The sequence below is a fragment of the Chamaea fasciata genome, unplaced genomic scaffold, assembly GCF_029207755.1.
Source record: "Chamaea fasciata isolate MVZ Bird 193981 ecotype frontalis unplaced genomic scaffold, bChaFas1.0.hap1 SCAF_1, whole genome shotgun sequence".
In the NCBI taxonomy this organism is placed as follows: domain Eukaryota; kingdom Metazoa; phylum Chordata; class Aves; order Passeriformes; family Sylviidae; genus Chamaea; species Chamaea fasciata.
Window position 1 is genome coordinate 146,888,301 of NW_027094086.1, and position 24,385 is coordinate 146,912,685.

At 40.4% G+C, this 24,385-nt stretch overlaps 1 protein-coding gene across 9 annotated transcripts in view; it reads left to right on the forward strand.

Annotated features, from left to right (window-relative positions):
• KMT2C (lysine methyltransferase 2C) overlaps positions 1 to 24,385 on the forward strand; it is a 188,947-nt gene that overhangs the window by 64,619 nt on the left and 99,943 nt on the right. For all 9 annotated transcript variants that reach the window (XM_066201015.1, XM_066201033.1, XM_066201024.1 and 6 more), the window contains 3 exons: positions 9,685 to 9,891; positions 12,294 to 12,433; positions 14,027 to 14,136. In XM_066201015.1, coding sequence (XP_066057112.1) covers positions 9,685 to 9,891; positions 12,294 to 12,433; positions 14,027 to 14,136 — 457 coding nt within the window. The remainder of the gene's footprint in view (positions 1 to 9,684; positions 9,892 to 12,293; positions 12,434 to 14,026; positions 14,137 to 24,385) is intronic.

Genomic DNA, 24,385 nt, shown 5'->3' on the forward strand with positions numbered 1-24,385 from the left:
TTTTTCTCCAGGAATTGTTTCTGCAGAGAATGGACCTTATGCATTACACAGGGCACTTGAAGTCATAGCAGAGTTTTGCCTTTACATTTCCAGCTCTAGATCCATGTAAGCATTTATGGGATCTTCCTCTGAAGCCAGTGATTTACGTCTGGAAAGAGGTCATCCCATTCCTTTATCTTCCAAAGTGAAGTTCTTCTTCAGCTTTATATTAGTGACCAGTCTAACCCAAGAGTGAAATTACTGATTTGGCTAGCAGGGCACAACTAAGACTAAGACCACACACTGAAAAATGAGAAAAAAGTTAAATATTTACCGTTTTTCCATCCTGTTTGTTCATGCATTATTAGGGAAATGGTCTCAAGGAGAATCCTGTGACGAATCATTGTTAAAGCAACTTTGCCTTGGATTTATAGGGCAGGAAGGGACCTTTGGAACTCAGCTTGTTCACCTCCTTTTCCAAGGCAGTTATCTGCAGCTGTCATTCCTGACACAAGCTTACATAAACGGCTCTTAAACCTTCCAGTAATAAAAGCTCTGTATCTTCCTTGAACAGTCCCTTCCAGTGTCTTCTTTGCTTTTACTGTTGGAACCACTTTCCTCGCATCTAACCCACACTCTCCTCGTTCTGGGTTTATTCCATTACTACTCGTACCATCTGCCAAGGATAATGGAGGACAGCTTTGCGCAAAAGTCTCTCGTTTATTTCCCCAGCATGCTTTACCTCGTAACAGAAATCCCAAATTTGTTCCTGCTTTCTTTGTGGATGATGTTTTCTTGAGCTCAGATCCTTTTTGCTGGTTTGAGTTTTCTCCAGATGGTCTGTGTCTTTCTCGGAGCACAGAAGGCGTGTCACACAAATGGGGCCAAAGAAGGGTTTCACAGGCAGCCAAAATCCTGCCTTTTGCTTAGGCTGAACAATTGCCATTGTGGCCATAATGTGTTTAATGCTCTCATGTAGGACTTGTGCCTCATGGGATTGGACACCATAATCCATGACGTTCGTGGCTGGGCCTTTTAAGTTGCACAGACCTTTGCTCCAGGATATAATCTGTTCCATAGAAAGGTCCCACCACAGAAACCATGAAGCGTCTCGTCCCCAGCGTGAGCAGGTGCTCACAGGTGCTCCAGGTTTCTGGAGTCCCACTCTCAGCCTCTTGCAGATGTTCTTAGGCCGTTTTTCTGTCTCATCCCCATCCTAAGGCTCCTTGTCTCCACCTGGGTCTGCCCTGCTGCTTACAAGTCCTGCACTGGTGAGCAGCAGGCTGAGCACTGGCAGGTCAGGGGTCTGATGCCTGGACAGGTTTGTTTTTTTCTGTCCTCTAGGAGATGGCAGTCAGCCAGACAGAAGCACCCCACGGCTGGCAGTCTGTCAGGCCATGCTGAAGGGCTGAGAGCAGTACTCATTACAGTATGGAGTGCCTGCTTTGTCAGGGGTTGCACACATACAGGATGTTCACAGACAGTTTTAATAGTCTGGGATCCTCTGTTCCAGTGTGAGTGAATACAGCGTTTTCTCTCATTCCTTCCAAATATCACCTCTTCCATTTGGTTTTTTTTGCCTCCAGCTTTCTTTGTCAGCCTCTTGGGGTTTTTTTTTTGTTGTTGAATGCTCATATTCCATTCTCTTTGCTAATTCTAAACTGCTTATCAGTTTTAATCATTGTTTCAGGGTTCATTTAGTTGAGGTTTACTCTTTGTCTGTTCACCTGATGTGCAGTTTCCTCCCATTGGTTTCCAGTGGCTTCCAGACAGGTGTTTGTTACACGGTATTCCTTCTCACCTCTCTATCCATTTTCTTGTTCATTTCCTTGTTTCCAGTGGCTTCTAGACAGGTGTTTGTTACCTGGTATTCCTTCTCACCCCTTTATCCATTTTCTTGTTCATTTCCTTGTCAGCTGTGTCTGTTTTCTTCTTGCATCCTCCTGCTGTCTGTGTGATCTGTGTTATTTCCCATAGTCAATAGTCCCGTTTCTCCAGCACCTTCCATTTTCCTCACACAGCAAACTCTGTGTTGTGCCCTGCATTCCTTCCTTGCTTCCGTACCAAAGCTGATGGAAAGGACAAGCGATTTAAATTGTAAAATCTGGACTCACAGCACCCAAGAGCTGTAATTGCAGAGATGATCCCTGTGAGTGTCTCTGACCTTTGCCAGAAGGATGTTCATTGATGGAATGGATGGTGCACATGGAATCTGCTTTCACACAGGGTCTGAGAGAGATTGGAGTTTGCTAGTGAAGAGAGAATCTTTGTGCTCATAGCTTCAATGTGTTAAAGCTCTTCTGAAGCACATGGGCTCTGCTTGGTGAGGATAGAATCATTTAGAGAAATGAATTTGGACAAATTTTCAAAGGGTTACAGAAAGTCTGTCTGTAACTTCAGAAATCCAAATAGTAAAACTTAAAACCTTTCACAGAACAACAGAAGGGTTGGTCGAAGATCTGAAATAGATTCCAGTTAATTCAGGACCCTTCAGTCTGTAAAAGATGCTGGAGAAGGAAGATAAGCTTCAGAATCATAGATGGAATGGGGAAGGTGGTTGTATCTTGACTGTTTAGTTTCTTTTAATGCAAGAAACTGAGGGTCATCAAGTGAATCTTTTGAGGGATAGATGCAGAATAAAAGGTGATTCTTTGTGCAGCAGAGAGTTGTCTAGAGTGACATCCTTGCCAAAGGATGTGGTTTGCTGAAACTTTAGATGTGGTCAAGAGCAGACTGGGCAAGTTCATGAAAGAGAAACTGAGAATCAATGTACAGGAATCACAGTTGACCCAGGGAGGCCCTGAGCTGAACATCCTGGGGGTCATGGATAGTACCATGTCTACCTCCTCTTTAATTCCCTGTGCCTCCGCTTTTCCTGCTTAGATGAAGCTTTCTTGAAAAACTGCAGTTTAAAGCCAGCTTGCTAAATGGTGAATCTCAGTAGTTTTCAGAAAGTAAGACCCTGCATAGTATTTGTATGAAGTTGCCTCCAAGAGAGGCTGGCACCTCTGTGTGAGTTGGGTGTGACTGGCTGCCCCATCCCTGCAGGTGTTCAAGGCCAGGCTGGATGGGCTTTGAGCCGCCTGCTGCAGTGGAAGGTGTCCCTGCCCTGGCAGGAGGGTTGGAACAGTGTTTAAGCTCCCTCCAACCCAAACTATTCTGTGTATTATGTTTTAATTACCAAGAGAGAGAATTTGGCTTACAAAGACAAAACTTTCTGGGCACAGATGCATACTGAAGGCTGAGGCTACAGGGCTTCTTAGTCTTTGACTTTTGTCCCTCAGAGGTGAGGATAACTCTCAAAATTGCATGAATTGCCACTTTTCAGGTACAATCAGTTGCATTCTATTGGGGATTGTTTTTTGAGAATACAAGTCAGTTCACGTGGACCTTAAGGAATTATCTAGAGAGCTTTGGATTAGACCTCTAAATTCACTTTTTCAGCATTGGCATTTTGGTAACTCCACTTGCATCTAGGGTATGTTAAACACTAACTGATCTTTAAATACTTGTTTAAATTAAAGCTGACACAATTAGTGGTGAATAAGAACGTATTTTCTAAATTTCAAAATGTCAGATGTGTTGTTTTGGTTGTGTTTGGAGGGTAATGTTTTCTTTCTTTCAAATGAGAAGAGTATCATTAAGTTGATTATATGGCTGTAGAACTCCAACTGTGCTGGTTTGAAGAAATTGGAGAGCAGCTTTTGTCTAATGCAGTTTAATTGCTTTGTATAAACTTCTAAAATTCTTCACCTGAAGTTCATATGTACTCTGTCCTGCCTCCTTTTTTTAAAAAGAATTATGCTGCATAAGTTAAATACTTGCTTCAAACCTCAATCTCTCTAATAGTATAATAATGTCAAACCACTTGACAATTTCAGGTTGTTCTGTGATTCAGTTACCTATTGGAAAGAGACTGTGTGTCAAATACTTAAATACAGATTTTAGCAGAGATTTTTTTCTTTCTCTTTGTGGTGTCTCCATTTGCCCTTTACATCTTGTCTGTCATTAGTGTGCTTCATGATTCTTTGGGTTGTTAGTCCTATATCAATGGGAAGCTGTTAGGCCTCACCTAATGAGGTTTCTTCAGTAGTTTCCTTTCAAACTTCATTATTATTGAGGTCCAAATATTTACAGATTATTTAGATGATGCTGAAAACCTTCATTTGAATCTGAGTTTTAGAGTAACGTTACTTCTGTGGATATCTCACGTATGTTTGAACTCACACTGATGCACATCCCTGGTATTATTTCAAGTCAGAAATGGGATTTTTTTTTTTTCTTCACTTAAAATGGAGCTTGCAGGTATTGATTTGAATTTGCATAAATGATACAATGGTAGATCTTCAGTAAGGAGAAAAACACTTTACGCTTTAAATAACACAACCTAAAATGAGAGCAAAGGTATTTTGTGCATTAGCACAACTTGGCAGAGCTAAATAAATAGGAGGTCCCCTGTAGCGTTTAATTTAGCCTTTTAGCATATGTTAAAACCACTAACAGGGTTAGGTGGAAGAATTCTCAAGGCCAATTCTCATCAGTTTGCTTCAGTAATTAGTACAAACGATGCTCTGAAGTTCTGTTTTGCTCCCAAATACTCCATTTCACTGTGTTGAGCTTAATTTTAATTGTGAAAAATGGATGTTAAAAACACTGTAAATTTCTGTAACAAGTAGTGTGTGAAAAAGACATTCTGAAGACATTTCCAGGTATTGAGGAAAATTATTGCATAATTCCTTTAAAAACAAATTCATAGAAAAAGTCACATGATAACCCTCTTCACTTCCTTTTTCAGCCTAAACCATGAATGAAAGAGATCTTTATGCCTTTAGGGTTGGCTTTCTTTTTTATTTTAATGCAGTTGTTATCGTGGCAAATGGCAGTACTGATCATCTGCAACGTAGTGTTTCATGTTGAGGCAATGGCTATGGCTGGGGGATCTACTGGAATTGCCATGCCTTGCATTTTCTCAAATATAGCAATCCATTGTTTCTTCCTGTTTAAACCTGGTTTTAGCATGATTAATTGGAAAAGGTGAATGCGCAGCAAAACTGCTTTGGTACTAGCAGTCCCACAGTAGGCAGGGAGGGATTTCAGGAAAGTTACAAGGTGAGCATCCCTCAAGCTGAATCCAGGAGTTTGAATTTCTCCCGCTGTTGACATCCTCCGCTTTATCTCCGTGTGATGCTTGGGTTCCCTGTGCAGGCTCTCCTGAAAGAAGGGCACCTTTAACACCTCTCTGCAGAACAGGCAGCTGCAGGGTTTCCTTTAGCCTGCCGCCCTCACCATTGAGTACTGAAAGCGTTGGATAACTTCCAAAGCATCTCACTGACAGATGTGCTCAGCATAGGCCACTCTCTGTCTTGCTTGGCATTCAGCTGTGTGGGGGCCCTGGAGACATGGAAGGAAGTTATTCCTGTGAGAATGAGGAAGGAGGATTTATTCCCTTGGCTGCACAAGTGGAGGTGTGGGGGCATGGCTGTGCCCCATTTCACTGCAGCTTGTGGTGCGTTCTCCCCATGTTTGAAAAACGGGCAGGAGGGTGAGATACTGTTGAGTGTCACACAACCTCCAGTGGACACATCTGAAGATTTCCAGAAGCTGCACAGTGCTCACGTGGGCACGAGTGCACATCTGTGAGATACGGGCCATGGCATAAACAAAACACGTTTGCATGAGCCAGTCTGCACATCTGCTTGTTATCAAGGAGCCTTTGCTGACACAGGATAACCCAGTGTCATTTCCCAGCTCAGAAGGATCCAGGAGGAGCTTACTCCTGAAAGTACAACTACAGGTGTTGGTAATCCCGATGCTAAGGTTTAATTCTGCTAGAAAACAAATTTGAGGGACTCTGAGTTTTACCTTAATTCTCTGACTGAATATCTGCAAGCAAACCAGATGTTTCTCCTCCTCTGGTTGTGATTTAATATTGTGCAATTAGTTGCCCAATACTGTATGTGTTGAAATGAAGTTGTTTCAATGGGAAAGTCTGTGTTTTAGGATGAGTCCTGAAGGCTGTCATCAGTCAAGTAGAGGAAATGGTGACTGGTCTCCCTTCCTTCAGGATTAAGTGGCTGCAGGGCATTTTGTTATCCTTGGTCAGGATGTGGACAGGGGAGGATTATAGCACTTTAGATTCTTGTCGGGGGGTTGAATAAATTCTGCGTGAGGAAGAGAGACTGACCCTATGAAATAAGAACCTGTAGAAGAGAATGGCTCTGAAAGAGTGATGGGATCAACATGTTTCTTGTTAGAAAGGGCTTCCTTCAAGCAAGATCCAAGTCTGGATCTCCTGTGGCTTGATGGGAACACGCATCAGCTTCAGACGTGACTAGCTTTTCTTCTTCTTGCTGCGTCCCCAAAACCCAGTATGTCTTGTTCATTCTGAACACAGTTTTTCCTCAATGTTAGATATTAAAACTTCTGTGCATTCAAATCTATGAAACCCTCTGGGATGAGGTGAGGTGGAGGAGCACCTCCCAGTAATAAACCACCTCTGGATCTTTAAACCTTTATAAGAAAGTAGCATTTTTCATGGGAAAATACTTAATTTAAGTTGAAGTTACAGATAATGATGAACTTACATTCTGGGTTAAAGCACCCAGGATGTATCTTAAATGGAGTACTGATGAGCTTCTTCTTTCTCTTTTTTCTTAGTAGCTTATAAAAAGATTTGTGACACATCGTCTCTTGCTTTTTATCCCGTTTTGAATTATCCTGTTCTTAAAATATGTTAATTATGATAACAGATCTAGAGTTTGATCTTAAGATTTGCCAGTGTCTCTATTTCGTTATCTTCAATATGAGAGCTCTTCTTGCATCACAGATTTAGATCCTCTAATTGCATATTGACATATGGAAAGTAGATTTGTAAGTACTTTCTGCAGTCCTGAGATGATAGGAAAAAAAATCTCTACCTTCTGCCCATACAGACATAACTTAAAATATTTACTGAGCACTTAAAGCTAAAAGGCTAACGTGATGGAACTGGCCACTTTGTATGGCACGACGAGCCAGCAGCTGTGGCATGTCCGGAGACAGAGGAGCGTGGCTTTCCTGCAGAGGGTCTCTCCAGCATCGCAGCAGAGGCTGGGAGTTCACTGCCCCTGAGTGTTCCTGGGTGTCTGGCCGTGGGTACGGCCAGACAGCCCCTCTGCTTTCCCTTCTGGAAAGCGTGGAACCTTTTTTTCCCCTTTGTATGGTCTCTCCCCTCTACCTCAGCCTCGCAGTGTCCTAGCAGCACTCTGGGCACGTTCTGCTGCTCCTGTCTTCAGCTTGTGTGCTCACAACCTTTTCAGGCTCCCCCAGCCCCCTCCCCGTGGTGAGCGCCCAGTTCGGCTGCGTTCCCCAGCTCTGCTGGAGCAGGAGCAGGAGCACGGGCCATATGATTCTTGACAGCTTCACAGCTGTCTGCACCACGCTGCAGAGTAGCTGTGAAACTCACCGCTCCTGTTGTTTCACTCCACTCTGCCTGCAGAAAGCTGCTGCTGGAAGTTGTGGTGCCGGCGCTGCCTTACAGGCTCCAGAAATACCAGTTTTACTCCTGTATGCCTTTTCAGATGATACCACCTGAAAAGTTAGTTTATTTTTTTTTCTTAATTACTGTTCCATATTTCTCTTTTATAGGCTTTAACATTATTGCATATTTGCTGTGACTCCACTTTAAAGAACTTCGTTTATTTGTTTGTAATTATCCTCAAGTCTTCTAATGAGCAGTGATAGTCTGTCCTAACAAGATGTATGAATAATTATTTATTCCACTGTGGATAGTCTTGTGTTTGTAACTGGTGTAATTTATGTACCACGGTGTTGCCTGTTTAAATCTCTTAAGTCTCCTCACAAGTCTCTCTAGTCTCAACCAGCATAAATAGCTTTGCTTTCCCTGCTTAGGAGCTCTGCCTGTGAGGCCAGATCAGGTTTCACTGGCAGTCCAATGGTTACAGTCGCTGACAGACAAATAATAGTGGATTTGTTGCTCTGTCACACTGAAAGCTAGCTATAAAATAGACATATGTACTGTTCGGTGTAACTATTCATTTTTCACTGCTCTCACACTACCTTTATCCATATTTTCTTTGGATTTTTTTTGTCTTCAGATATCCTTTCCTTAAGATTTCTGGAACGCGTCAGACATTTGCCATCAGCTCCGGGGGTTGTGCTGGCTCATGGTGGTTGTGTGTTGAGGCAGATCAGTGAGGGATGAGCAGCCGAGGCCACGGGATGAGGACAAATGTTTCCTAACAGTACCATGGGAAGGTGTAATTTCAGTACCATGAATGGGACTTACTTTATCTGCCCACCAACCTGCATGTGAAACTGCAGTCTTACCTATCAACCATAAATAAAAGCATTTGGCTTCATTCTGGGCTTCATTTTGGACTCATGATACACTTCTCCCTTCCTTAGCATATGTCTGGTATTACCAGTAGTAGTAGACCAGTTCAGGTTTCTTTCTTTCTCCTTCTTCTTATTGTTGCTCTATGGTGAGAGCAAAAGGAACCATCCCTGAGTACGATAAACCAAATCTCAGCGGCTTTGCTGGATTCTTAGGTTTTCTGTTCTGATCTGGAACTTTCCTTTTCCACTTCCACTTTTTTTCTGTTGCTGCTCTTGTCTCTCCAGGCTGAAAAGCACAGGAGGCTTTATTTTTTCCCCCTAGAATTTAGTAAATATTTTCCAGCAGTTTAGCCTTAAGGTTTTCTCTTCCTCCCACTTCACTTCCCTCCTCTCACTCGCACAGCACAGAGTGTCCCAAATCCAAATGTGCCACCTTGGAGATGCACTGAAATCTACTTAAATGGAATCTAGGCATAACCAAGCCTCTATCCAAGTGCCTGATTCCCTGAGGCATCTTTCTGGGGTCTTTGGGGCAGAAATACGAAGAAAACAGAATTGCTCATTTAAGCATTAAAAAAAAAAAGTGTTAAATGGCCTTCCTTTAATGCAAACTGCATTAGTTGCAGAAGTTCACATTTTAAATTTGTGGGTATGTTTATTATAGAAATATTTTTCAGTAGCTTCCATATGATGTGACACAAGGAGTGCTGTCAGAGCTGTCATTTCAATCCTGTCGCTATGTTGCGCATGTTAAAACATAATTGCAAATGGTACAGGGTATTGCAGCGGTCACAGTTCTGTAAATAAAAAATTCCTCCAGTAAAACTTTTAGACATAATTTTGTTTTTAAATATTGAAGTAAACGAGGGTGGTTGAATTTGCGTATGTGGTCTGCTCTGGCATATGTGACTGTAGCCATTGCTGTGGTTTTCTCATTATGCCATTTTTCTCCATGATAGGAAACCTTCTAGTGTACAGTATTTGCACGTTGTGTTAGACATAAGTTGTATGTGCTTCCAGAAAGGTGTATGTGTTGTAATGTTCTGTGTGTTCTGCAACATTTTGATGCCTTTTAGCAAGCATGTGTCTAGACACACAGAATTTTGGAAATTCTAATCATTTGAATATAACATGGACATTTTTTGTGTTTGCTTCTTTAATCAGGCGGTTTTGTGGACCGGAAAAAAGTTCTTTTAACGTAGCTTCATTAGCTGGAAATAGTGTTTCTGAATGCTGAATTCTGATAGCACGTGGGAGCTTTTATTGTCTTGTTATAAAGGGTTAAATTAGCATGAAATTTGCTCTTTGATGGGGTATCCTCTGCTGGTTTACCCCCCAATAAAGAAGTAATGATCTTCCCTTTTACAGCGAACAACTCTGCGCCTTTTGTTACTGTGGAGAACGGAGCTCATTAGGACAAGGAGACTTAAAACAATTCGGTCCCACTCCTGGGTATGTTATCCCGTGGAAAAACCAGCCTTTAAATAAGAGTGAAGCCAGCGACAGCACCGATGGAGCTTGCGAGAGAACTCCAAGGCAAAACTCAGTGCCGCGCAAACAGAGAGGCCAGAAGAAGTAAGTGTGTCTACAATAAATGTGTAGATGTTTTATTTTGCACAAAATTCAGGAAGGATCATTACTGGTTCTGTACTACAGTAGGCAACTAACTTGTATTTGTGTCAATGTGGGGTCTTAATAAATGTTTGTAAGGAAAATCAATACATACAAAAACCTAACTAAAAAGAGAACCCCAGAGCAACCAACATGTGAGCGCTTTAACAGTGGCTGTCTCTTCCGCTTTTTAAAACTGGATTTGTTTCTTCCCCAAGAGAGAATCTTCACTCTGGAAGAATGCAGAAATGAGACATAGCTACCGTAAAGCGCAGATCTACTTGTGATGCTGAAGTAAAAGGGCACGTGAAGGGTGGAAGAGGATGGACTTTTGACCCTTCTTGTGCTGTGGGTGGTGTGGGGCTGAGGGCGGTGAGGGGCTGTTGGTGGTGCAAGGTTGAGGGTGGTGGGAGGTTGAGGGCACTGTGGTGATGTGGAGCCAGGGGCAGCGCTGTGTTGAGGGCCGTGTGGATGGCGTGGGGTTGAGAGCCGTGCAGGGTCAGGGGCAGTGTGGGTGATACGGGGCAGTGATGATGCGGAGCTGCGGGCGGTGCACAGACCGGGCACTGGCGGATCGGCTCCCAGCCGGAGAGGGAAACAGTGAGGGAGGCGGCTGCCGGCTCTGCCAAATTCCCGAGTCAGACCTGTCTGTGGCTCTGCCGCTGCTGCAGAAGCTGCGCGAGTGTTCCACCCTCTCTGAGGTTGCTTGGGTGCACGTTGTACATTTCTGTCATCATGTTGGTGGTGGAAAAGTGCGCATGGTGTAATGCTGGTATAGAAAAGTGGCTTTTCTTAAAGCTGATCAAAGTAGCACACTCATCTCAGGCTGTATTCTATAGGTACATGAGATACTATTTTCAGAGAAGTCTGTGGAAAGTGTTACCGTGCAGGGCGAGATTGCGGAGTAAATTGAGAAGTTCAGTAAATGGATTGGTTTGATATTGTGAGAAAGCTTTTTTATACAGGAAAATGCCTTGTCAGTTGGGATTTCGTTTTTCTTAAAGATCCTTTAAGCTTTGGTGTTGTGGGGAGCAGTTTGGCGTTGGAGCAGGCTCTGCTCTCGTGGGGGTGAAGCACTGGCACAGGCTGCTCAGAGTAGTTGTGGATGCTCCATCCCTGGAGGTGTTCAAGGGCAGGTTGGACAGGGCTTTGGGAACCTGGGACAGTGAAGATGTCCCTGCCCGTTGTAGGAAGACTGGAATGAGATCCTTTCCAACCCAAACCATTGTGTAATTCCTGTGGGTATGAATGGTGTTCAGGAACCAGTTTTGTCAAACAGAACATAGTGCTTTGTTCTGGAGGTGTTAAATGTTAATAGTGTCAGAATTAATAGGTTATGGGGTAGATGTTTTTTTAAATTAATGCAGGTCATGAAGATACCATGTAGTAATGGAAAACTTTTAAGATTTATTGGGTTGTGCAAGAGAGATTTTACTCTTTTTTCCATAAACTAAGGGGATTTTAAATGTATTTACTCATGTAATGGCTGAAGTAAAGCATGGTTGTCAGGAAAACAAGAGTAACTACAGGTTAAAATTCCAGTGGTTACTGTATACAGTTGAGTTAATAATAGCAGAGAATAATCAAGTTCGGAGAACCTTAATGGAAAATGCAGCACCACCTTTCCTACCAATTTCTGAGGCATCAGTGATTGGGTCTCTTATCAGCAGGCGTAAATGCACGCCCTTAGATGTCCAAGATATTCTTTAGCCTGTGGGAAATAAACTCAGAGTTGTTGCTTCTGGTTTTGTTTTAGATGCAGTAATCTGAGTTGTGTGAATTTTTTTTCTGTTGAGATCAGAGTTTGGGGAACAAATTAATAAGGTTGTAAATGAGTACTATATAGTAGTCTTTATATCACTGCATTTTTTAATCTCTACCCTCCCCCCCCCCCCCTTTCCTGCAGCTCCCACTTTATTTTCTTTTTTAAACATCTGATGGCATTGTATAAAGATGTTTGTTTCCAAACAGATTCTGAAGTGCTGGTATTTTTTCTACCTTCCACCCATAGCTGTAGTATTTTCTATAGGCACCTCACCTCTTAATGTTATTACCTCATTCTGAATTCCAAGGGTTGGGCAAGTTTTATTATCATACAGAATCAAACTTAAAGGGGCATGTGTGTCCTGAAGAACTGGAAGAGAGCAGGCTTGTTCGCTGAATAGGAGCTTTAACTGGAAACTGTTACTGGGGAAAGTGTTGGGATAAAATATAAAGGAAGCTTTTGTTCATGTTGATTTATATTTTATCATATTAGGAAAAAAATTTACTCACTTGCCATGAGTTTTGGATCGTTTGTGAATGTCCTGGTAATCAAGCAAAGAATGTGGTCACTTCTAAGTTTGTTTTTCTGCTTCCTGATCCAGATCTCGATCGAGTATAGCATCATGTACAAGTGTGAGCACCCAAACTGCTTCTGACGATCAGGTTGTCAAATTCTGGGATGAACTCAGTTTAGTTGGCTTACCAGATGACATTGATGTTCAAGCCTTATTTGAGCCAACAGGTAAGATCCATTGTTTATCCTCCTTTTTCTGCCTTTACAGTAGCAGTACAGTAGCCGCATGAAGTTTTGCAGCTGTTGGTTTTTTGTGCTATAGTGTTTGTCAAGTCTTTGGTGGTGCTTTGGTAGCTTTTCCCCTTCTCAGGTTGTGTTTTTGTAGTCTTCTCTCCAGAAAAGAAAATGCTCAGCTTTGTATGGGGAAATATTTGTAATCTGCTGCTGAACTGGTGTTCAGGTAGTAATACCTTCAGTGCCATGATTCAGTTCTGGGGAGAAAAAGGAAAGGGAATGAGGCACAGCTTAATATAGTTCTCAAAAATCTTAATCCTGTGACGTTACCTGATCTCCTGCTGCAAATGTTATTGGAAACAATGGAATAGAAGATTTAAAAGAGCAGCATCATTAGTGCAGTAGAGGCATAATGCACGTGTACGTTGCCAGAGTCTGCAAGTTTTCTGTCAGGAAAATGTCTGGTTTATCATCTGCTCTTTCATTTCAATTGAACTTTTTTATTAATTAAGTTAGTAATTACTTTTTTGGAATGCATCTCTGTCCAAATTCTTTGATGCCAGTAGTCCGTTCACATATTTTGCTCCAAAAAACGGAAATACATTTACATAATAATAAAAATATCACTCTTCCATGAGTGTGGAAATGTATTTCAAGGTCTGATTAAAAGAAAAAAAATTAAAATCCAATGGTTTTGTTTAAATATTTTTACTACAGTGTGTGTAGATGGGTGAGTGTAGATTTATCAACCTACATTTTTAAAGTTGTTAATATTTGTAATTGACTCTTCCCCAGCCCATACAGAGAGCTTTGGGATTTTTTTTCTGTAGTTAGAATTATTAAGTTGGCCAATACCTAATTTCAACAGCTAGTGTAAACCATCATTTTTAATTCTTGTATAAAACAGACAGAGAATTCCTTTGGGAGTATGCATCATTTGCATTGTTTTTCCCAGAACTGAAATAGAAACTTCTTGTAACAGTTACCTGTTGAGTTCTACAAATCCTGATTTTTTTCTTTTTGCTAGGTAGGTGTGTTTCTTTACTGTGTTTGTTGTATTGACACCATTTTCTCAGGCATTTATAGGAGTTTCTGTTCATGCTATATTTCGAGCTTTTAAACACTTTGTGTAGACTCCTAAAACATCATACAGGCATATTCTACATGGACATACAGAAATCCAGTCCTTGAGAATCATAAATTAAGAGTACAGACCTTGGGAAATATTACCTACAGTGGGATATAAGGTCAAATGGAACTCTGTGCACGTATCACACAAGCACTGAGGGTAGAATCAAAGTCAGAGAATGCAGTGCACCCTAGTGCTGTGATAACATGACCAGGCATTTGAAAATTATAAACAGATGCAAAAGGTGTGTTGTATATAAAAGAAAACTGCAGTGTTTTTATTGTCTAATAGTACCTGCAAATATTCAGTGCGTGGTAATGGGGGTTTTCAATGTTGCAACAAGAAACAAAAGGGGGAGAAGACTTCCCTGTTTTTTCTGTCAAGTATTTACTGCCAGAACTGAGTTCCATCCTTGGAGGAAGTCCAATGCTGTCCCTTTGTCTCCGTGCCCACACCAGGTCACTGCTGGGCTCATCACCGCTGTGCGGAGTGGTCTGTGGGAGTCTGCCAGACTGAGGAGCAGGTATCGCTGAACGTGGACAAAGCTGTTGTCTCAGGGAGCACAGAAGTGAGTAAAAAATGTGAATGCTCAAGCCTGTAAGAAAACAGGGTGGGCAGGGTTGATAAAAAGACAAGTGCAGTACAAAGTGTGGCCAAAAATATCCACGTATGGATCTCTGAGCTCATATTTTTAATAAGGTTTCCTTGGGAAGATCTTCGTGCTAAAAACTTCCGTTGCAATTTATTAAAAAGTTTTATGGAGTTGCGCAGAATCATTAATTAGTTTTGAGGTAACTAGAATGTAGGAAGAACCAGACTGACAAAACAAATTAGAGACAAAAGAAAAGCTGAATTCAATTAGCAAATGCTCTGCTAGGTAGAGGAAATATTTATTGTACTGGTTTATATCCTGAAATTATGTGACTCAAATATAGTTAAAAAAAATCTCAATTGCTTTCATGCCAGTTTCAAAAAGCAGGTTAGTATAAGAAGGCCAGTGTTTGCCATGAAACTTACATTGATACTCTAAATACTCACAGAAATACGCAGGTTAATATTTAATCTGTTAAATTGAAGTGGTAATGTCTTTGGACAAGTAAATACCTTTGAAAAGGATGAACTTGTTCTGGTGTCATATTCTGGTACTATTTTGAAATATTGGAAATGTATTCCACAATGGTTTTGCCACATGTAGCTTTATTTTTTTGGTCATATTTAATAATGCCCAAGAGGGTTTTTTAATAATTTTATTATTTTTTATATTAAATCAGTCATGCTGTAAACAAATCTTTGTAATTTTTGGTGGTTATCCTGTGGTTATGCTTCGGTCTTTTTTCACTTGAGTCTTCTTGCTTTTCCTGCATTATAATAGAACAAAAGAATTGGGCATAAGATACCAGTAGGTGTTCTCCATCATTTGGACTAAAAAGATGCTTTACATCAGCCTTTCAATACAAGCCATAGAATACAGCTTTCTTTGCACCTTCTTCTACTCCTTTAAGTAAATACTTTGTTTTGAATAATTTATTTAATTTCTGTGATTCTGCTTTCAAAATAAGACTATTCAAAATGAGTGAACCTGGCAGTATTAAGTTCTAGATGAGCCTGAAAATGTTGAAACATTTGTGTGTATGTGTGTGTAGCTATAAAAAACGACAGTAAGAATTGAAAGAATATTGAAAACTGAATAATTTTTTTTAATCTCGCTGCTGCAAAGTTTTTGCCCCCTTATTTTTGGCTTGCAGTTATTTTGTGATCAGCTCATTCCTGTCTATAGTCATTTCTTCTAACAGAAATCCTGGTTGAGCTTTTCAAGTTTGTGTTTTGTTGTATTGAATTTCATCCTGTTTTCGTTATTTCAGTTTCATTTCTTTCTGTCCAGTGCCTTGCTCTTCCCCTGCTCAGGGTGATGGTGCCTCACCTTTATGTCATCAGTACCTTTTTAAGTTTTGCATAGATGTTTACAATGGAATTACTTAACTGCAGATTTTTTGAAGAACGAACATCTCTGGTGTTGCAGTTTCCGTTTCGGCCCCGTCCTTTTATGTGCTGCACTGAACGTTCCCTACTGATCTTTTCAAATTCTGCAAGTAATGTTTAGATCCCCCTGTTGCACGTGTTTCATGGCAATGCAGAGGAGAGGAGAGGAGTTTGAACCGAGTGCCATTCTGTGAATTTTCTATTCAGTCTTCGCTGAAGCCGTTGAGAAACTTTCTTTGTGTAGTCCAGCAGTGAGCCAGCGAAGAATGATGCTGATTTGGATATTCTCTTTTATCCTTCTTGTGATATCTCCAGGGAGAGCTGAGTAAAGGCACAACTGTGATTCTGGAAGAATAGCTAGATGGAATTGGACTTCTTTATCCCACTGTCACACCAGGAATTTGTTTGCTTTTTATTTTATTTTATTTCCTTGAAAAGTAAGGACCAAACTCTTCTGTAGTTCTCTGTTCCTGAATACAGAGAAGTGTGGTGATTGCTCAAGAAGTTTGCGTGGAACTGGCTTAGAGCCCAAGTAATCCTATGTTTGTGTCCAGGCTGTAGTGCTTGGTAATAATTTTTCCACTACTTTTTAACTTGTTACTAAGATTAAGAAGGAAGAAAAAAGTATGAGGTCCTGCTTGTCCTGTGTGGTGGTGGAAAAGCTCATCTTTGTGCGAGTTACTTTTAAAAAGTTTAGAATGAAAGGTAAATTAATTAATTGAAAGTATGTTTTTGTGTTTGCAGCATCTTGTGCTTCTTTTCATTTGGGCTTCTTTCTAATGGGATGTTCGTGCATTTTAGAAGAAAAGTTCTGTTCAGTTGTTCTGAAATCTGTTGGCCATGCAAATGCGACTATGTGCTCAGGGCATACAGAAAAAATACTTTAAATAAAACCAAGCTATACGCTGTTTCCTCTGCTTGCCACCAAATTTGCTTTGGGTTTGTTGTTTTTTGCTTGGTAGGGGATTTCTTTCTTCTTGGAAGTCCTTTTGGCATGAGGAACTGGTTTGTGACGTGGTCTGCAGCACTGAAATCTTCTTGACTGGGAAAATACATTTTCTTTCCCTTCTGTTCATGTAAAAATGCATATTTGAAGTGTAACCAGCTTTTGATAATATAAGTCCATTGATTTAGGTCTTTCTGTTTTTAGGGAACATGTTCTTACCTTGAGGGACTCTTTAATTTGTAAGCTACATTCGTGTTTTTCATTAGTTAGGCTGCCTATTGTTTGCAAATCTGCTTTAACTGGATATGACAGTGTTTCTTATTACTCTGTTTACCAGTTGAGATGTCCATTTGGCTTCACTGAACTTGTGATTGCATTAATAAAGCTTGTGTGGACATACTTCACTGACCTGTTCCAAAATACACATTTTTATCCATTTTGGTTTTCTTCTGGGCCCTTGTTTGCTGAAGGTTTAAAACACAGCACTACAGGGATCTCAGAATCTGTGAATGTCTCACAAAATACCCTGCTTAACATGTCTGTCTTCTCCAGTTCTTTTGATTTGCTCATTGTGAAGGCTTGGCAAAGGCACCTGACCAGTTTGTTTCATGTATTTGCGTCTAGACAGAGGTGGATTCTTTGTCTTTCTTTCAAAGTCTGGGGTTTGCCATTCCTTGCTATTCATGGGTGCACAAACCTGCATCTGTGAGGTGTTTGAAATCCTGTGTGTGGCGTTGGTTTGTGACAAGGGACAAAGAAAAGCTGGAATATACAGTCAGACCTGTGGTGGAGGTGCCTCAGTTCATCTCATTGCTTGTTTTGCTTATCTCAGCCAGAGACAGTCAGGGGTTTTCTCAGAACTGCTTTCTAAGTTTAGGAGGTCTTAAGGAAAAACTGGTGATCTTGGTGACAAACCTGGTGCCAGAGCTTTTCTCAGGGTGACTCCTAGGAATTCACCTCATTATCCTGGTACTGTGTGTAAGGGAGAGTTCAACACCCCAATGTTGCAGCACCTTCCCCTACTACTTTAATAGCATTTCATGGGGTTTGGGAGTCATTTTGTGTCAAAGTTTAAAAGAAAACAACTCTTCAAAATATAAGTGGTGGAGACAAAAGTTCCAGTGATTTGTTTGATCCAAAACTTGACTCAATTTTCTTATCATTCACAAGTGTTTTCCTCAGTATATAAGATTCACCATAGTAAAGACGCCGTCATGTCGTCAGCTTCAGGAAGATAGACTTTTATTGGTGTTTCTACAGATACTTAGTGTAAGATGCAAAACCAATGTGAATTGTAGACATAGTAAGATAAACCAAGTAAAAGAATCTGATCAAACAGAAATTAAGAGTTTTTTCTCTGGAAAAAAAAATATAATAGATGTGGGCAAGTGGAGTTTACAACTTTTTCTTGGATTTCTGGTTTCAGTCGTACACTTTTGTAACTCTCTTGCTTTTTGATATTTGGAAATGTGAGCTTAAATTGCCATGTAAAATGTAGAGGCCTTTAAGGCTTGCATTTGTTCAACTTCTAACAAGACTGGTTTCTGAACTCGTGGTTCCTGAAATATTTTCAGGTATTTTTAAATAATACTTTATAATTTTGATATTTATTTTGCATGTATTGAGTAGGTTGCTGTTTGTTTGTCTGCAGTCAGCTGAGGAAAAATGAAGTTTGCCAATTACCTGCCTTACAGTGTGTAGCCACAGCTACTGTGTGTAATACAGAGTCCCAAATAAGGTGGACTGCTTTTTCTCCCCCTGTACGTAAATAGCTCAATTCAAAAAGTGAGTTTAAGGAAGTAGATAATGTGTTTAAACTCATTTTGAACAAACTGGGCCCTAGAAAGGAATGCAAGGGTAACTTTCCCAGGCAGCTTTCTCTTCTGATAAGATGTAGGAGGCAGTTTCCAAGTTTGGGGGAGTTTGTCAAGGACACGAAAGTCAAAGAAAACAGTGTTGGTGGAAACCAAGGAGGAGGTTCCTATCTGCTTGAGGACTGAATAGGAGAAACAGGATAGTAATGAAAAGTCTGTTGTAAATGCTTTGTTCAAAACTAGCATAATGCCTTCCAAGCTAGATCAGAAAGAAATAAGGTGAGGGTAAAGATGGGGAACGCGTTTATACATCCTCTAAAACTGTCTGTATTTTGAATGTGTCTTCATCCCTTAATCTCAGTGCACTCCTTACCTTGAAAGTTATCCTTGTTTTTCTGGTGTGTGTGTTTTATTTGTTCTGCTCCAAGTTGAAAACCAGTTGGGCTAAAATGATACTTCCTTTTGTTGTTCCTTGTATGTAAAAGTGACATCCTAAAGTACTGCTAACTTCATACACTGGGGAGGATTGTGCCCATTTAACCTCAGCAATTTTTCATTTGGTTTTACTTTTGGTTGAGAAAAACTGTGTGAGAAATGTCTTAGATGACAGAATCCAGAATGTAGGGACGGTGTTGACTTTGTGTATGTTGCAACCAAGCTGAACAGAGCATGGAGTGATGTGGGGTTTTTCTAGTTAAAGTGCAGGGTTTGCAGTTCTTTGATGCTTTAAAAGCTCCCTTCTTCCTTTTTCATTCCTGGAAGAACTACTAATTCTTAAATCCAGAGAAAAATGCATGAAGAGGATGTAATCTGTCATAATTTTTACCGTTTCTAGGCAGTGTTCTCGGCGTTTGCCCGTTTTTCAAGGATGAGTTTTGTAACGTGAAACTGAAGGAGCAGCTCTGGTATTCAGAAGTTCCTTTCTCAACCCTTGAGTTTTTTGTGGTGGTTTTGCACACAGCAGGCACTTGGCTTCTCCTCATCTCTCTTCAGTGCAGCTTGGGAGGGACTACCTGGCTGCTCTTGGGAGTGGCTTCTGATTTTATCTTACCAAGTGTTTTTTTTTTCCTGTAGTTGCTTTTGTCCTGCAACTGAGGAAATTCTACAGGAAGTTTTCTTCCAAAAAAAAATCTACTTTTTTTTTTTTTTTTTTTTTTTTTAAATGGGTCGCTGTCCCTTAGAGAACTCCAGCAAAGAAAGTGCTAGAAAAAGAAAGACTGGAGAAATAGTAAGATACATCTCACCAAGAAGTCACTTGCATGTGCTTTTGGTCAGTTTAGTAGATTCATTCAGTTCCTGGCGTGTTTTAGACTTACTGTAACAGTTCAGCAATGGGGGCCATGGGCTATTCAAGTTTTCCATGAATTTCCCTGTTGTTATTTAAATTTTCTCTAGAGATCTGTAGCCCTTTTCCTGCCGATGAGGATAGGCATTGTTTTTAAAGGTCCTTACTGACTGAGGGTACAACTTTAGGGATGGTTTAACACTGTAAATTATCTTCCATGATTTACTCTGTTCCATAATGGTTTGGATTTTGGTCACTCGAAGCCAGATCCTTGTTGTCTTGAAGAATGTGAATTGTTCTTAGAGCTTGCAAATGACATCAGAAAGCCTGTGTCAGTTGTTTTATAGCTGTATTTTCCCAAGTTCTGGAAAGCAGCTGTGGTATCTTAAAGTTACCATAGTTGGCTCTGATTTACACGGGTAATTCTTCTGGAACACCTTTGTACACCACGAATGTCAGTACGGCTTTGGTAAATCTGTTCAGGTTACAGAGCTGCCATGGGACCTCCCCGTGTTCAGATTTTTTGCAAGTCCAGCAGTTTGAGAACAGATATTTGGTGCTTAGCAAGATCTACAACTTAATTCTCGTTAGCATTGTCAAATGAAAAGTGATTAAAGTATTCTTTCGTTTGAATCAAAATAAGCTTTACCGTGACAGGAGAGTTGCTCATTTGAGGTCACAGAATCACAGGATGGTTTGAGTTGGAAGGGACATTAAAGACCATGCAGTTCCAACTCCCCTGCAATGGGCAGGCACTCTTTCCAGTCAAGTTGCTCAAAGCTCCACGTAGTGGAAAGAAAAGGGGGAATGGCTTCAAACAGAAAGAGTCTGGGTTTAGACTGGATTTAGAGTGGAAGCAGTTCTGTCGGCTGAGGGGGGTGAGGATTGGAACAGGCTGCCCAGAGAAGCTGTGGCTGCCCCATGCCTGGAAGCGTTCAAGGCTGGGTTGGATGGAGCTCTGGGCAGCCTGGCCTGGTGGAAGGTGTCCCTGCAGATGGCAGGGGGTTGGAACTGGATGATCTTTAATCTCCCTTCTAACCCAAACCATTCTTCGACTCTGTGATTCTGTTATTTCCTCTGCAGTGAGACAGAGAACAGAAAAATGTAAATTACAGTACCGACAGAAAAGTTTTGTTACCGATCAAAACACAGCACCTTTGAAGCTACAGACTTAAGGACTCAGCTTTCAAAACACAGTTTCCATTTCTCCACTTGTCTGGTAGACCACATTTTCAGAACAAAATGAAATACATTTCTCTAAATCCCTGCTGGTATATAAGACAATGAAGTAAATGCGAATTAAGAGCTTTGAGCTTCTCTTCTTCTTGTACATTTTTGTAATTATTTTGGCACCTAAATTATGGATACCTTGGGATATAATTAGGCTCCACACTTGTATGGGAATCTTCAGTGGTGTATTTAAAAGTTTGTAAGGATTACTATAAACTAGACTGGTCTGTCTGAATAGTATGACTGTCTGGTCATAAAGTAAGAGGCAGTAACACATGAGAAATATATGGCTAAAATAAAGGCTAAGCACTTCTGATGATTGAAGGGGTCTGGAAATTATTTTAATTTTGTATTTTATATTACCTCAGAATACTTTGTTACTTGAGTAGATCTGGGTAGGTGCTGAGGGAGAGGTAGGTAGTATGGGTTAATTGTTGTGGTGTAATTGAAGTTTATTTAGTGAAGAGCTGGTCTGTTCTTTCTTTCCCCACTGTTTGTTAGATGGATTGATACTTCAGATTTGTACTATGTGGTGTGAGATACTCTGTTATCATTAAGTAACTTTCCAAGTCAGCCAGCCAGTGAAAAAAATAAAGGCATACAAAGCTACAGTATTAAACAGAAAATATTTAATTAAAAAAGTTGTTTCTAATCTGAGTAGTATTAGGCTTTTCCCCTAGCCAAAATTTCATTTAAAATAAATGCAGAATTTTAAAGTCATTTTCCAGTAATTAAACATTTTTATTAATAATATTCCAGTAAAGCCAGTACTATGCTTCAGCCTGTTAAGGTCTTTGGGATTTTTACAAGTGGAAAAGTTTATTAGGAATATGAAGAAATACTTATTTCAAGACTGTATGGCGCATGTCCAATTTAGCACTTTTTAAAATTAGCATCTCAAGAAAAAAAAGAGGTTCCTTTCTTTAGGGACACTGATCTGTTCATGTGCTAATGTACAGTAGAGTGTCAATATACCATATATCAGCAAAATGTTTGATTTAGAGCTTTTCCTGTGCACTTGTTTATGGAGTTTGATTCTTATCAAGTGCAGATACTTAAATGTCACTTCTTAGTCTCTGTAGTAGTTTGATAACGTGTTAACAGTGTGATTGTGACATGTTGCCTGGAAGAAGGAGCACATGGTCATGTGAAACTTATTTAGCTGTCGTTATTTTTTTATATTTTCTTCCTCGTGTTTATTGTATTTACAAGAGGAGGGCAGGCTTTAATTTGTGAATCGCAGTTCGGAGAAGAATTTGCCCTCTCAGATGAAGCGGAACAAAAGATGGACATTTTTAAACAAAAAGTTTTTGAGATTTTTCTTTTGATGCTCTTTGTCACGAACTTTCTGTGAAATAACATGTATGCTTGTATCCCTACCTATTTGTTTCCAAGTCCATGAAAAAAAAAATACTGTGCATTTGTGTGCAAAACAAGTGGTACTGTGAGTGCACATTGGAACTCACTGCTTAGAGTAAAACTCTGTTTTGTTCCTTATTTGGGCCATAAGAACCAAGTTCTAGAGCTTACCCTTGCCAGTGACAAAGACCAGTACATGAATTCTAATATATATGTTTTAGGTTTAAGTAATAAACTTTTTTTTCACAGTGAGACAGAACTTCTCATAAACTGTCACTTCTTTCTGGTGCGCAAATGCAATTTCTCTCACTTCCATGGCTCTGTGTCCCCTACAGCTTTGCTTATCTGAACAGAAGCACAGTGTCATTTCTGGCAGGTGAATCTACCTAAGTGATCTTTCCCATTATGACTGCATTTGTGGAATACAGCAGCAAACGAGAGAGGAAGTACTTGGCTTACTCAGGCAGCACTAAGTGTCTTTCCTTAAGATGGTTTGTGTGGCTTGATCTGAAGGGGAAAGTGTTTGATTTTCCAGCCTGATCCATTGTTTTTCTCTCCCAGAGCAGTGGTGCTGCTGCGTTCCTGCTCTGGAGCCAGGAGGAGGTTCCAGGGAGCTCACCCTGGGAGCGCCCCCATGACACTCAAGTAGGAAAGCAGAGTCAGCCTTAGAGTTTTCAGTGTGGGTTTTTTTCCAAGCTGAATGCTTTGAAAAATGCACCTTTCTTGAACTCCAGATGTAGGATAGGTGGGTACCAGAATTGGGAGAGAGATTGTGGCTAGAGAAACGTTTCTGAGAGGATTTTGATGTTGAATTGGTAATAGGCACTGAGGGCAGGCTGAGGTGTAGGAACCAGACAAAATGGACTGGGGGCACAGAAAGACTGAGAAACAGCAACAGCCCAGGAATGAAAGCCGAAGAGCCTTGCTGAGAAACATGAAAGGGCCTGTGTTCCTGGAGGAATTTCCAGTGCAGGTTTCCTTTATTCGCTAACATTCACTGAAATAATTTACTGAAAGCTCTGAAGTGAAATTGTTCAGTGTGTGTTCCAAACTGCTGAAGTGTGTTTCACAAAGATCTTTTCTTCCTTTTGCATGACTTGAGTAGAAAACACTTTTTTTTCATAGTACGTCAAAAGAAATCCTTTTTTTTTTTTTTTTTCTTCCCCTCACTTCCCTTGGTGTATTTCACAGATGTTACTCTGAGCATTAAGGCAATGATACAGTAGTTCACGAACATTTCATTGCAAGATGTTATAATCTGGGGGAAGGGTTATGTGTTAAAACCAGAGAGAACCCTGGTCTCTGAAGAGCGAAGGAAACCCACTGAATGAAAATCACACTCTCTCTCCAGTCAAGAATGTGCCTTCTTCCTTGGTAATGTGTCATCTTCCTGCTGATCCATTTTGGGGCTTTGGGGTAGAAAATGAGATAGCAAGCAGATACTTGGGCTCTGCCTTTCTCCTGTCTTTCTGTGCTCAGCAACACATTGAAGGCACAGTCCTTCAATGTCTACAGAAGAGTGAGAATATCAGTGGATTTCCCCCAACTCTGGATGTGGAACAAGGAAATAAAACCTCATTTTAAAATGTATGAAAATACTAACAAATTTATTTAAATTATTACGCCATTAATATTTTCATCGAATAAGAAAACTGGTGCTCTGGATATATTTAAAGTCAGGAAACCACACCCACCCATCTCTTAACCAGCATGCCAGCAGTAAGTGTATAAAAATTTACACAAGGAAATGTGGCAGTAGCACCGATCTCCTCAATTTTGTAGGTGTTTTAATGCAGCCCTCCTTTTCCAACCTTATTACCGCCTCACTCATGGTTGCTTCTGATTCAAATATTTTATATTCAGTCTTTTCCTTAGCTAATCTGGGGGTTTTTATTGTTGGTGCTCAAGGGTCTAATTTCGCCTTTTGTGTGATGGTTATATTTATGAAAAAAGACTAATCAGTCTTTTGGAATTAATATTGGTTAGTTTCACATAAGGACAGGTCCTCATTATGCTTTGAGCATTATAGAAATAAAAAGGCCTCTTCAGCAGCTTTCCCCTTAATATATAGCACAGGAATAAAAGGAAAAAATACCTCAGTGGGGCTAGTAGGTGTATTTGCTCAGCTGTAGCATTGTTTGCTTAGTGTTACACAACTGACTCTAATCTAGGTTTCACAGCAGTTTCCCTTTTATATAGTATT